General features: G+C 57.4%; 1 protein-coding gene across 2 annotated transcripts; it reads left to right on the top strand.

Annotated features, from left to right (window-relative positions):
- The first annotated feature begins 3,233 nt into the window (after nucleotides 1-3,233).
- FOXN1 (forkhead box N1) lies at nucleotides 3,234-14,340 on the top strand. Of its 2 annotated transcripts, none has more exons than XM_041001407.1 (8): nucleotides 3,234-3,356; nucleotides 3,750-4,211; nucleotides 5,640-5,750; nucleotides 7,639-7,769; nucleotides 8,965-9,061; nucleotides 12,204-12,411; nucleotides 12,542-13,036; nucleotides 14,021-14,340. In XM_041001407.1, the coding sequence occupies exons 1-8, from the start codon at nucleotides 3,234-3,236 to the stop codon at nucleotides 14,338-14,340; spliced, it is 1,947 nt and encodes a 648-aa protein (XP_040857341.1). The 2 variants fall into 2 exon arrangements, with proteins under 2 accessions (XP_040857341.1, XP_040857340.1); XM_041001406.1 differs by having other exon boundaries at nucleotides 3,747-4,211.
- The last annotated feature ends 253 nt before the right edge of the window (nucleotides 14,341-14,593 follow it).

Below are 14,593 nucleotides of genomic sequence, written 5' to 3'. Positions count from 1 at the left end.
AAGGTAATCAAGCAACTCATCCAAACAAATTCCCACAGTTGTGGAGATTCAAACCCAATCCTGACTCAAGACAGGTCAGCTTCAGGAACTTGACTGGCCAGTGGAAAGAGAAGCTTGGACCAGGGCAGCCTTGTGCCTCCCCCAAAGTAAGCCCTTCCCAATCCCAACCTGGAGACTCTGTCCCCACCCAGAGAAGGGGCAGGAGGACCCTTTGAAATGCAGCTGGTGGAGGGTCCTCTTTCCGGATCTGTGTGCTCTTATATGGGAACTTCACTGCTTTTCCGGGCCTAATTTGTGAAACAGGAGATTCTGTGGCCAATGAATCAGGAATCACCATTGAGGAAGCCCCCTATTTCCACAATGCAAATGAAGGGGAGCAGAGGTCTCTGAATTCAGTAGGTCTAATGCATTCCTGGGGATTTGGAGAAGGGGAGGTGGCAAACCCAAGGGAAGTCGGTCAGGGCTTCCATTAGTGACATGCAGAGACTCAGCTGGGGACCAGGGACTGAGACAAGCATGGGGTAAGGCAGGTGCTGTGAGGGGGTCCTCGGGGAAGGCCCTTGGGAAGGGACTCAGGCCAGAGCTGGTCTTGGGGCCCCTCCTCAGGATCCTATCTGGGAAGCAGAGGACTGGGTTCTGGGTTCCCTACAGTGGCTAGGCTGGGCTGAAGCTGGGCAGGCAGCAAGCGCTTCAAGGGCCTCACCAGGGTCCCCAACCTGAAGCAGCAAAACCTTTAGGGGAACTGTAACACCTGGAGTCAGAGGCCCGTGGCTTGGTCACCTCGGGGAAATGAAGCCCTGGTGTCTATATGGTTTCTTTTTTGTTTTTGTCTTTTAAAATGTATCGATTGATTGATCTGAAATGCAGGGAGACAAAAAGGGAAAGGCACAGAGAGACAGAGCTCTTCCATCTGCTGGTTCACTCCCCAGATAGCTGCAATAGCCCAGGTTTAGGCCAGGCTAAAGCCAAGATCCAGGAGCTCCATCCTGGTCTTTGACAAGGCACAAGCACTTGACCCTGTTCCGCAGCCTCTCTGTGTACAAGAGCAGAGAGCTAGGTCAGGAACCGGGACTCAAACCCATGCTCCCACAATCAACTGGCATCACAATCGGCAGTTTAACTCACTGTGCTATTTAACACCTGCGCCTATTTGAACATTGTCTATAAAAATGGAACTTACAACTCAGGTCAGCCGCAGTCCTAACCCTGACTCTTTATCCCCATGTTCTCTTGAGAGTGCATGACCAGCCCCCCACCAATAGGTTACAAAGACCGAGTTCTCAGGGTGGGTGGTGGGGGTGGTGGGGGAGGTTGTCCTTACATCTGAAGGATCAGGGGACGCCTTGGGAAGGCACCAAGCCCAGGGCACCCCCTCCTGGGAAGTCAGCACTGGGCTGGGGTGAGGCAGGGCAGGCAGGTCCGAGCAGTCCAGGAGGAGCTCTGCGGGGAGCAAGGGCCGGACCCCGGGCGGTCATGCGGAGCTGGAGATGGGCCACCCCACACTTGGGCCCCATGCCTGCTCCCTTGCTGTATCCAGTTACGGCCAGTTCGGCGTTTCCTGGTCACGCCACATTTAGCATCACCGAGTGAACAGGCACGGGACTTGAGAAGGAGCTGCAGGGACTCTTACAGGGGCGGGAGAGCCTCCCCCGAGGAACCCACCTGGACCCCACGTGTCAGTTCTCTCTGACACTGATTCTTTGTGAGTCTTGGAGCCAATCCCCTCTTCTCTGTGCCCTCCTCACCTCCTCAGTCAAAGAAAGGAGATGGTTTACTGAGCAAAGACATGCCTGGCTCAGGATGGACACCGTCGACCCAGAGGTTCCCAGGGTAGCAGTATTGGGACTGGCACAATCCCTTGCCCTGATTCAAGGGGGTCTTGAGCACGAGAGGCAAGTGTGAGCCTCAAGCCTTGCTCCCAGCTTACCCTACCCCAACCCTGACCCTGACCTCTGCCAAGTAAAGAAACTGTAAGAATGTGCAGACTCAGATCTGAGTTAGAATCCGACTCTGCCGAGTCCTGGCAAGTCCCATAGGGATTCTCACATTTGGTGTCCTTCAGTGGACAGTGGGGCTAATAATGTGCCCTCCTGGTGGATTGGTTCTGATGAAGGCATGAGGAAGCCATCCCAGTCCTCTGCCCAGGGGCCTGTCCCTTAGTAAATGGTTGCTTTGATCAGAGGCCACTACAGAGAGGGGAGAGGAATAAACTCAGGAGCAGCTGCTGTTTGCATGTGAGGGGACACACAGGCGAGCCAGATGGAAGGTGCCACCACAGGACAAGGGCCCAGCCCGTGCTCGATACTCTGTAGACATGCTTCCATTTGATACTCACCATAGGCCGGTGAGGGAGGCCCTGTCACTCCTCCTAGCAGTGCAGGTCGTGCTGTCCAACCGCAGAGAGCTTTGCTGACTCAGCTAGTCCAGAAAGGCCTGGACTGGCTTTGCATTCTGAGTTCTCCTATCCACCCCCACGGAGCTGGGGATAGGGTGGGTTCCCAGGAGAGGAAGGCCTCAGGCTAGCCATCAGTCAGCCCAGGCCTTTGGGTCTTCATGGGAAGTCTGGAACTTCAAAAGGGGCAGGGACCCACACCAAGTTGCAGGTAGGAGAGTTTGGAGGATGCACTTGCAAACACTCTTGCACATCTCTTGAGGGGGTAGGATGCGGAGCCAGCTGGCATCTTCACTGTGGGCTACCAGGCAGCCAGGACCCCCTGAGGTGCCCAGATCCTGCTGTATTCATGCCAAGCCAGGCTCAGGACCCAAGAGTCACAGCAGAGGCCCTGCCTATGCTGATGGCTGTGTCACCTGCCTTGTAGGGATTGCTCCAAGCCCAGACCTGGACTTCAGGTAGCCACAGCTCTTCCTTCTCCCCACCCTCTGCCCAGCTCTTCCCAGGACCTGCCCAGCCACTAGACAGAAAGACCTGTCCAAGTTACCTCACCTGGTCCGTGATGATAGAGGAGACTGAGTGGAATTGCCAGAAGCAGGGTCTCCCTGGATCAGGGCTCTGCAGGAGCAGAACTCAGGGACAGCCATGCCAGTGCGCTCTCTCTCTCTCACTCTGTCTTTCCTTCTCTCATGTCTGCCTCTCTTGCTCTGACCCCTTATCACCACTTGGCCTAGGCTGGGAATGGAGTGGGGGTGGTAGGGTGGGGACTGGGGTCGGCCCCTCCTGGACGCTGGTCCTCCCTCTCATCGTAGCCGGCTTTCTTCGAAGCCAGGACTGGGTGATGGTGTCACTGCTCCCGCCACAGTCTGACGTCGCGCTGCCAGGCACCGCCAGGCTGGAGGGCGATCCCCAAGGGGACCTCATGCAGGCGCCGGGCCTCCCTGCCTCTCCTGCTCCACAGAGTGTAAGTACTTGGCTCTCAAGCTTTGGGCTGTGGCTATTCAAGCAATAGGGGACCAGTCACCACACCCTACAGATCTGACTTAGAGTCTGGCTTATCCCTTCCACCAGCAGACAAGTCCTCAGGGATGCCGAGAACCACAGGCCTCTGCTCACACTGAGCCTGGCACAGGGGGTGAAGCCCCATGAGACTTGGGGCATCATGCGCAGCATTCCCCACCCCCACCCTGTCAATCAGGGGTGCCAAAGACATGTGTGCCTTCCCCATCATTTGAGAGTTGCCCAGAGCTCCATCTCAGAACCCTCAGCCCAGCATAGAGCAGCATGTTGGCAGACCCCGGAGCCTGCCCCCACACCTCTCCCAACATGGGCTATCTTCCCTCTGTCTTCCCAGAAGCACGCCAACTTCAGCTGCTCATCATTTGTACCTGACGGTCCTCCAGAGAAAGCCCCCTCCCTGCCCCCACACAGCCCCAGCATTGCATCGCCAGGCCCTGAGCAAGCCCAAAGCCACTGCCAAGCAGGTCCAGGCCCAGGACCCTTCCGGCTCTCACCCTCGGACAAGTATCCTGGCTTCGGCTTTGAGGAGGGCACAGCCAGCAGTCCAGGCCGCTTTCTCAAGGGCAACCACACGCCTTTCCACCCATACAAGCGGCATATCCACGAGGATGTCTTCCCAGAAGCGCAGACTGCGCTGGCCCTTGACGGACACCCTTTCAAGGCCCCAGGCTCGCTGGAGGCCTTCGAGGAGATCCCAGTGGACATGGGGGAGGCTGAGGCCTTCCTGCCTGGCTTCCCAGCCGAGGCCTGGTGTGGTGGGCTTCCCTACACAAGCCAAGAGCACAACGCCCAAGTCCTGGTGAGTACCAACAGCTAATGGGTGTCTTGCTTCCTGACGGCCTGGTAAAGGTTCTTTGAGTTCCCCTGCTGCTTGTTCCAGACTTCTGCTGCTCCAGATGGGCTTGCACCCAGGAAGCCACATGCTCAGAGAGCAGGTTGGAGGGAGCAGGTGTTCCCTGGCTTCATGCTGGACACTCATCTACTGTGGTGGGGGCAGGGGAGGGCGGTGATGGTGGCCTAGAGCAGCACAAAGGGAGCCAGGTCGGGGAGGCAGGTCAGGCTAAGGAAGCTGGCAGCCTCCCAGGGCTTCCTGAGTCAGGATTCCAGCCTGAGACTTCTCTGTAGAAGCTTCAAGGATGCCCAGCAAGCCCCACCCACCCATATGCAAATGTGAGAAGGAAGCACATTCCAGGGGCTGAGAAAAAGGGTTGAGGGAGGAGCCACAGAGGCCAAGTCTCCCCTTTCAGCCTCACTATACAGAGCTGACATTTGCACAGGCCGAGGCCTGGGTGTGTCTCTGGAAAGACCTCGAAAGCCACCTAGGAAGGTCCCAGTGTCCTGGCAAAGCTATACCTCCAGCTGTGTGTACGGTCTTGGACAAGCCACTAAACCTCTCTGGGCCTCTCTGGAAAAGTCAGGCTAACAAGAGGTCCTTAGAGTTGCCTTGGGAAGAGGGAAGCTAAGAGGAGCTTGCTACCTGCTTCAACTCCCCGACCTCCAGTACTCAGCCCTGATCTGGAGGAACCCAAGGCAGTCTCCGACTGGGCCTGGCCTGGACCAGCACGCATCAGCTCAGGGGGCCTCTGTCTGGGTAACCTTGGCCACATCATTTCCCCTCCTTGGGCTCAGGGCCATCATCTGTCAAATGAAGGGGTTGGACACAGTTGATCTCAGCCCTCGGAGGCCCAAGATTCTGTGATTATGACAATCTCAGCATCAGCCACCCCAGGGCACACCCAGGAAGAGGTGACAGCTGATTGGCCCCTCTGGGCCTGGATGCTGGTTTCCCTAGGCCCCTGGGGAGCCTAGGAAGAGTGACCCACCTCTGGGGACCCAGCTGCACTTGCTCCTGTCTCTCTTTGGGGTACAGCTCCATGTTAAGTCCCTGGTACTCTGTGTGGGCCTCACGAGACCTCTGGCCCTCCCTTCGCTTTAGCACGCACATCACCATGTCTCCTCTACTCCTCTGGACAGCTCAGCCTCAGCGGTTTACCTACAGTGGGCTGGAAGGCAGGGAGGCGCACTTCCAGTAGCTTCAGCTGCACGGTCCACTTGCTGAGTTCCTTTGAGGAAATGTTTGTACTCCTCTGCCTTCTGTCCATTCTTTAGAGATGAGCTTTGGGAGGGGAAGGTGGAGAAGTTGTTTTTGTATAAGGTTCAGGACACAGGAAAGAGGAAGGGAGAGAAATAAATACCCAACCTGGCCGTCTACTTTCTCTTCCTACAGGGCTCAGAGGTGAAGGTCAAGCCCCCAGCTCTGGAGAACGGCCCTGGGATGTACTGCTACCAGCATCCCTTGCAGCACGTGTACTGCCCTTCCCAGCCCCCCTTCCACCAGGTGAGTCTGGGGCAAGGGGGTTCAGGATGATGTGTAGGTGTGCACATTTGGATGTGCAGATCAGGGTAGCAGGGCTCTGATCCTCAGGCTGGAACACCAGGAGCAAGGGACGGGCAAGGCTTCTCTGAGCCCCCAGTAGTGCCTAAGAGATCTCAAACAAGAGAGTGGGGGCTGAGATTGAGGCAGGACTGTAATGTGAACCCAAAAGGGAGGAAAAGGAGGAGCTACCCCAAAGACAGGGCCAAGAGAGTATATGTGATATATGATACAAGGTCAGCAGGCCAGAGAGCCATGGGCTCGCGTGTGAGGCAGCTAACCTTCTTGAGCTATGACCTTGACCTAGAGAGACTGCACACTAGGTGTGGGGCTAGGGAGTCCCAGCATCCCTGGCCCTTCCCACCCTAGTGCCCAGCTTCAGCTCCTCCCAAGGGTGCAGGATGCCAGGTAATCGTCCCAAACTGGCATGGGCTGGAGGTTTTCAAAAAGAGAAAGAAAAGAGCCCCAGAGCAGCCAGGCAACTCTCAGAGTCATTGGGCAAGACACAGCAAGTGACTGCCCAGCGCACGGCTCCATCCACCTGCAGCCTGGCACCAGAGACAGGCCCTGCCTGTGGAGCAGGTTCTACTCCCAGCTCTGTGCCACTGGTCCTGATCTTGGCCCAGCCATGGAAGCAGGCGGAGGGGAGGGCAGTGGGGGAAGTTGGGGGAGTTGGCTGCCCTGCTTTGTGAGTCAAAGAAAGAGCTGGAAGGAAGCAAAGGGAGTACAGGCAGGGCACATTCTCCCCAATCCCAGACCGGAGGGGCCTGGTTAGGACAGCTGAAGTTATCCCAAGGCTCATGCGTGTCCCTGAGGCAGCCTGCCCAAACTGGGGCTGAGACACAGCAGGGCTAAGAAGCCACTAGTCCTCAGATGGCCTCACCATGCCTATCCCTGCTTTGATGCCCTCTGCTGTCTGCACCCCCTCCCCTAACAAGATGGCCGCACCCAGGGCTTTATGGAGCCTGGAGAGAGGGTGACTCAGGCACTAAGTGTCTCTCTGGTGACCTGGAAAGAGCCCTTCAGCCTGGAGCAGCTGGGGGAGTGAGAGTCTCCTACCCCCTGCCCCAATAAAACACCATCCCTGGCACCACGGCCACGCCTTCACCGTAAAACCACCTCCCACCTGCACCTGTCCACCACCATGACCGGCTCTTTCAAAGAGCCACTGAAACTTGTAAAAGGTGGCAGTGCCCAGCAAACACCCAGGCTGGACATCCCATTTCCAGCCCAACTGCGCCAGAGAATGGAAGGAAGACCTGGATCATCCAATGGTCAGGGACCAGGTCCTCTCATCACCATGGCAACTTGGACATGTCCAGGGCCAAGAAGTGGGAGCTGAAGAGAGTTCTTTTTTTTTTTTAAGATTTATTTTATTTTTATTACAAAGTCAGAAATACAGAGAGGAGGAGAGATACAGATCTGTCCGATGATTCACTCCCCAAGTGACCGCAACAGCCGGTGCTGTGCTGATCTGGAGCTAGGAGCCAGGAACTTCCTCCAGGTCTCCCATGTGGGTTCAGGGTCCCAAGGCTTTGGGTTGTCCTCTACTGCTTTCCCAGGCCACAAGTAGGGAGCTGGATGGGAAGTGGAGCCGCCAGGATTAGAACCGGGGCCCATATGGGATCCCGGCACGTTCAAGGCAAGGACTTTAGCCACTAGGCCATGCCGCCAGGCACGAGAGAGAGTTCTTTAAGGCCTCAGCATTGACCTCCGCCCAACCCTCCAATACTCACATGGCTGCCAGCCCCTCGGACGCAGAGCCATGCTTCCTCTGGATGCTGATGGGGCCTCTTAGCTGCATCTTCTGTAAATGAACCACCTTTGACCTCTGCCCCTTTGCCCTCTGCAGTATGTGCCAGGTGGTGGCAGTTACCCAGTGCCCTACCTGGGTTCAGCTCACTACCCTTACCAGCGGATCGCACCGCAGGCCGGCACTGATGCGCACCAGCCGCTCTTCCCTAAACCCATCTACTCCTACAGGTACCTTCCCAAACACTCCTGGACCAAAGGGAGGAGCGGGGGGAGGGACCCCATGGGGAAACCGAAGCATAAAATCCTCAAGGTCCAAGGGTAATGGTTAGGAGTAGAAGCTGTACCCAGTGGGCTTCCAGAGATGAACAAGGGATTGCTGCTAGGAGCAGAGAAATAGGGTGAGCTTCCATCCAACCCTGGGGACTCAGGGCTATGGCTCAACTGTACAGGTGCTGGTAGCCCAGGGACAAGCCTGCTGACCGTTACACTCCTGTACACGGGGCCTGGAGTTGCCTTGTCCCCTGGCCCCCCAGACGTAGAGGGAAGCTGGCACTCCAAAGCTTTCCAGCAAACAAGGCATGGACAGGATGGCAGATGAGCTTCTGTTGTCCATCATCTTTTGCATCTGCAGAGACCTCTCTGGGCAGGGTTCTAAGAACTGGCAGCACCCAACCTGTCTTGGAGACCCTTCTCTCTGTGCTTGCATTTATCCAGCCCATGGGGCCTCTTGACCGAATATGTGCCAGGCCCCAGGTGGTGGCCAATTCCACAGTTAATGCAAGCTCAGTGGAAGGAAGAGGAACTTAAACATCAGCCAGAAGCCTCAAGGAAGGGTTTGTGGGAGGGAAGATGATGTGTATACAGAGAGGAGAGCAGGTGGGCCTCGTGGGCCAGCAGAGCTGGGTTCAAGGGCAGGCTTTGGAATTTACTGGCAAATTACCTCATCTTTCCAAGTCTGATTATTCATCTTTCAAAAACCGAAAAAGGTCAGGAGGACAGCAGTCCAGGCTGCCGAGAGGGTTAAGCCACAGGGTGTGAACATAGGCCCAACCCCTCATGGGGAGCTCCAGCCCTCAGCCTTCTCATTCCTGTCCACCAGGCGTGCAGCTGAGGGCTGCCAATTCCTGCCTACTCAGCGCCATCCATGTGCAAGCATCACCCCCTGCCTCACAATTCTGAGCGTACAAGGGAGTGGAGGCCCCAGAGGTGCAGGCTCGCACCCACAGTCTCAGAGCTGATAAGCAGCTGAGCCAGGAGGGCAGCCTAGGGTTTCTTGCTTTTCACCAGACCCTAGCACAGCAGCGATTCTTAACATCAGCCTCCACTCTCACACTCTCTCCTCACAGCAACTCTCACTGAGGGTTGGGGTGGGTGCAGCCCCTGGACAGAGATCCTGGCTCTCAGAGACTTTCTCTCTCTTCAGCATCCTCATCTTCATGGCCCTTAAGAACAGTAAAACCGGCAGCCTTCCTGTCAGTGAGATCTACAACTTCATGACGGAGCACTTTCCTTACTTCAAGGTCAGTCCGTGGTCCAGCTGCACCCTACCGCCCCTCTGGGAGCTTGGGCAAGCTCTGCCTCTCTGCAGCCAGATGGTTGAGCCCAGAACCAGCGGCAGCTAGCAAAGGACAGGCATCGGAGCAGAGAGCTCAGGCTCCCGCGAGGCTGCAGAGGAACCTGGAGGAAAGGGGACATGGTAGCCCATGGGGGGCTTCAGGGAGCAGCCACCCACCCAATGGAGGGGTGGGAGAAGAGCTTGGGGAAGACATGAGACACTGTCTCCACTCCTGCTCCCACGCTGGAGAGTTGGGAGGGCGGGCAGAGCTGGCCACTTGAGTTGTCAAGGTGCTGGGGCCAAGGCTGCCTTGCAGGGTGAGATTAGGATCAACCTCTGTGGGTAGCAGACTGAGCTGTGGTTCTGCCAGAGAGCAGGGTGTGGGCTTCCCAACCTCCAAGTGTCCCAGGAGATTGGCTGGCTCATCCACCTTCCCTCTTCCCCACCCCGACCCCTTGAAACAGGACCTGTTCCTGTCCTCCACAAAGGGAACTTCAGGGGCCTCAATCCTACTCTCTTCCTGGAGGCAGGCCAGGCAAACACACGGGACAAGTTGATCCATCTGCCCCAGGTCCCTCAGCAAGCGCATCCAGCCATTAGCTTCCTGGACCCTCCACTTCCCCTCCAGCACAGACTGCTTCTCCAGGGGCAGGCACGGAGGAGACTGGAGCCTTCTCTGGCTCCTGCATGCTGAGAGCTGCCATCTTAACTGCCACCCAGGCAGAGAGCAGGAGCTGGGTAGTGCCTGCCTGACTGCACCTGCCAGCTGGCAGCTCCTGCCCCATCAACTCCCTGGCTGTCCCAAACAAGAAATAATTGCAGCCAGCCAGCATGTGCTTGCTGAGGAGTGGGCAAGGCGGCGGAGTGCTCTGGCCAGGCATGGGGATGTGTGTGGGTCCCTGGAGGGTCTGGAAAGGAAAGAAGGTAGGAAGAGACTTGGATCCCTCAGCCCCTGGCACATCTAGGGGTCAAACTCTGTCTGATCCCTCCAGCTCTGGGGGCTTCCTCTGGGGCTGCAAGGGGCCAGGCCAGAGAGAGAGGGATGAAGACTCCGCCCACTGCTCTCAGCCGGTCTTCCCACCCTTCTGGCCAACTCCCAGCCAGCGCCCCCCTCAGCCCCTCCCTGCAGCTCATCTTCCTGCCTTAATTATTTTTCCTAGGAGCCGTGTAATCCCTGTTTTATGGGACTGAAGAGTGAAGAGGTCTAACAGCTTTTTTTTTTCTTGTGGTTCTTGTTGTTGTTCTTAGCCAGTTGCCTCACCCCCGAGTTTACTTTGGACTTCAGAGGGAAAGCATCTATGCAGATGGGACAGGCCCCAGCTGGAGAGGCCAGTTCCATGGGATAACCCAGTGGGGACTCTCATCCAGCTTAGTTAGGGGGCAGCATTGGGGTCTAGGCTCTGACCCTTCCTCCTTGGATGACCTAAGGTTAGATAATCTCTGGCCTCAGTTTTCCAACCTGCAAAAATGGGTTGGACCCATCAGTGCATCGATCCTTCTATTCTGGCAGTGCCCCTCCCACCAAGCCAAGGAATGAGTTCAAAGATCCCCTGCCCCCTCCCTCTCTCACTTCCCATTTGAAGGTTGTTTTTTTCCAGCACAAGTGGACCTGAAGTGGACAGCCCCAGTCACGCCCAAGGCAGTTGATGTGGGCGTCCCAGAACCCCATGAGTCAGGGATGTGGGGCTAGGGAAGTGACCAGCCACTGGACATAATTGTTAGTGCTGACCATTCATCTTCCAAACAGGAAGTGGCTGGGGTGGGGGCTGCCCTGGCATCCTAAAGTCACCGATTTATAGGGCTATAAAAGCCCCAGTGCCTATTAACCCTGCCCATGGGGCGACAGGGCCTCAACTCCTCGCAGAAACTGTATCCTCAGCTACCTGCTCTGGTGGTCCCTGGGGATCAGGGGGTTCATTACCATCAGCCCCCTCCCCAGCCAGCTGTTCCCCCTTTCCAAGAAAGGTCCTATCAGCCCCCGTCAGCTGCTCCCCATGACGCTGGCATTAGGGCCCGGTTCTGCAGGGCATGATTCACCTTGGCTTCTCCCTGAGGCAAGAGAGCTGGGGAGCAGGGAGTGGCTGCTCCTACTTAAGCAGGGACCTGGGCTGAAAGGATGAGGGGGCAGAAGCCCCACCGGGCAGAGCGGGTACTGTGCCCACACTCAGCCCCTCTGGGCTCAGGACTGACATAGAGCCTGGAGAGGGAAGAGGGGAGGGTAGGCAGGGGGCCCTCCACTGGCACCCCCGCCACCGCCTCTCACCCAACTGAGTCAGCCTAATGGTTTTTACAACCCTCCCTGGGCACAATTACTGCACTGGTGGCATGACCAGGCTGCCTAATGGGTGTTTATTCTGTTGGCACGAGCACCTCCTGCCTGAGGCCTGGCCTCCCCACTGGGACACACCCCCTGGGCACACTCACATTCACACACACGCCTACCCTTCACATAGTCGTGGGCACTCACACACATACCTGGGGAGATTTTCTCACACTCAACTGTCCACATTCACAGGGGACACCGCCAGCACCAGCCAGAGGCACTGAGGGCAGACATGGGCACAAGCTCACTATACACGCTCCCCCCACACCCAGCCCAGTGCACTGTGACATCTGTGCCACACACACCTGCCCAGTCACCCTCTGTCCTTGCTCCTCCTTCTCTGCCAGTCAGGCCCAGAGGGGTCAGGAGACGGAGTCTCTCTGATGCCCTTTCTGAGGCTGGCACAGGAGAGCTCTGGAATAGCAAGTTGCCTGTCCCCAGGGGTGTCCAGCAGAGGCCTGACCACCCAGTTGAAAGTGAACCAACTTCGGTCAAGCCATAAAGCAGGGGGCTGCAGCATGGATCACCCTAAACCCCCCTCCCTGGCTTTCGGAAGGGGATCAGATAAAGGCAGATTTTAGGGAGATTTTGTGGTCCAGATTCCTGCTCACCCCTTTGCCACCACTGAAAAGTATCAAGCACATGCTGAATGCTGGAGAGAGTGATAGATAGCAGGTGCCAGCTCGGTACCCAAAGGGGCCAAGGAATGTTCCAGAACCCATATCTGGAGCCAGTCCAGCTGCCTTGCACCAGCCTAATTTCTTGCTTTGCCTGGCTCTGGCAGACAGCACCTGATGGCTGGAAGAACTCCGTCCGTCACAACCTCTCCCTCAACAAGTGCTTCGAGAAGGTGGAGAACAAATCGGGCAGTTCGTCTCGCAAGGGCTGCCTGTGGGCCCTCAATCCAGCCAAGATCGACAAGATGCAGGAGGAACTGCAGAAGTGGAAACGGAAAGACCCCATCGCTGTGCGCAAAAGCATGGCCAAGCCAGGTGAGGCTGCCAGGCCATGCCCAGGAGGACCCAGAAACCAGTGCGACACGGTCTGAGTGAGGGTGCCAGGGCCGGAGGGGGCAAGGGAGGAGGGAGCTCTCACTGTGTTCCTTCTCTTGGGCCTTTACAGAAGAACTGGACAGCCTCATTGGAGATAAGAGGGAGAAACTGGGCTGCCCGCTGCTGGGCTGTCCGCCCCCTGGGCTGGCAGGCTCCAGCTCCATTCGGCCACTGGTTCCTCCAGCTGGGCTCTCCCAGCCACTACACTCACTGCACCCAGCTCCAGGCCCAATTCCTGGCAAGAATCCCCTGCAGGACCTGCTGGGAGGAGGACAAGTGCCCTCCTGCTATGGGCAGACGTATCCACACCTGTCGCCGGGCCTGGCCCCACCTGGACCCCCACAGCCATTGTTCCCGCAGCCAGATGGGCACTTGGAGCTCCGGGCCCAGCCAGGCGCCCCTCAGGACTCGCCTCTGCCTGCCCACACCCCGCCCAGCCATAGCACCAAGCTGCTAGCCGAGCCCTCCCCAGCCAGGACCATGCATGACACCCTCCTGCCAGACGGAGACCTCAGCACCGACCTGGACGCCATCAATCCCTCTCTCACCGACTTTGACTTCCAGGGTGAGCTGGGGCGGCCCCTTCCCTCTGAGTCCCCTAGCTTTCGGATCAGCTGAAGCAGAGAACTGAGAGTAGCAACAAGGAACATCCTTCCCCCTTCGCTGTAGCCTTCCTCAGTCCCGGCCCCACTGGACATGTCCCAGTTAACCCCATCTTCAAGCCACTCTCAGCTCTGGCTCGATTGGATGGGGCTCTATGATTTGTTCTGTACTCGACTGGGAGGGCCTGAACATTCTCAGTAGCCTTTGCGTCTATTAGAGCTGGTCTTCTAATGCAGAGGAGCCACAGAGGAGCCCATGGGAGTGGGAGACGTCAGAGTTGGGCAGGCCTGGAGAGATTGAGGATAGCTGTGAAGACAGGATCCACCAGTCCCACCCCCTCTTGCCTGCCCTTTCAACTTAGCTGAAAAGTTGGTTATGAATGGGGTGCAGGTAGCCAGGGTCATGCTCTGGACTCCATGGTCCTGGGCCCCAGCTTGCCATGATGCAGGTCACATGACACAGAGGGAGCAGGTGCACTATTCTCTCCCTGGTACTGCTGCTGTCCACCAGGGCCTGCCATGGAGGCCGCCCAACGAGATATGTCCGTCATACCAGCAATGCATGGTGGGAAAATCCTTGGCCTGGGCTACAAATCTACTTCCTCGGGAGTCTCTGCAGGGAGCAGCAGGAGGAGCTCCTGGGGTCTCCCAGGCTGTCCTGGAGGGCAGGCTATTCACAGGCACCCTTTTGGTGGGCATTTCTCAAATCACTAACCCTTTGCAGTACCTTCCCCACAACCTCTAGGTCACCAGGGTCAGATTGTGCCACATGGGAGGAGGAATCTTAGGGTCAGAGAGGGTCAGCATGTGCCAGAGCTCACACAGCTAGTGCCAGTCCTCACCCCATTCCCCTTTTCTCTACTACCCATCAAGAGCTTGGAGAGGGGAGCGCTAAGGGGCTTCTCAGGTGCCTCCCGATGACACCTCTTCTCTCCCCCCCCAACTAGGAAACTTGTGGGAACAGTTGAAGGATGACAGCTTGGCCCTCGACCCCCTGGTGCTGGTGACCTCATCCCCGACGTCGTCTTCGATGCCACAGCCTCCTTCAGCCCCCCACTGCTTCCCCCCAGAGCCCTGTTTGTCAGAGACGGGCAATGGGGCAGGTGACTTGGCACCACCAGGCAGTGAGGGCTCTGGGGCCCTGGGAGATCTGCACCTCACCACTCTGTACTCAGCCTTCATGGAGCTGGAGCCCACACCTCCCACGGCCCCCGCTGGCCCCTCCATGTACCTCAGCCCCAGCTCCAAGCCCATGGCTCTGGCCTGAGCTCTGCCTGGCGTCAGCACCAGCCTCCACCTGGTCTTGAAGTCCTGGCTGGTTGCCCACATCGGGCCCCTCTAAAGGTCAAGGAAGGAACACATACTCCCTGTCCCTTCAGTCACTCAGTCTGTCAGCTGGCAGCTGGGGCATCAAGGACAACCCTCAGGACGTCGCCCCTCACTCATTGCTGCCGCTGAAGAGCTCGCATCAGAGCCCAAAGAAGAAAACAGCAGTCGGCCCGGTTCATACCCACCCACAT

The sequence above is a fragment of the Ochotona curzoniae genome, unplaced genomic scaffold, assembly GCF_017591425.1.
Source record: "Ochotona curzoniae isolate NIBS_2020 unplaced genomic scaffold, NIBS_Ocur_1.0 scaffold_2453, whole genome shotgun sequence".
In the NCBI taxonomy this organism is placed as follows: domain Eukaryota; kingdom Metazoa; phylum Chordata; class Mammalia; order Lagomorpha; family Ochotonidae; genus Ochotona; species Ochotona curzoniae.
This window is presented reverse-complemented; position numbering and strand designations above follow the sequence as displayed.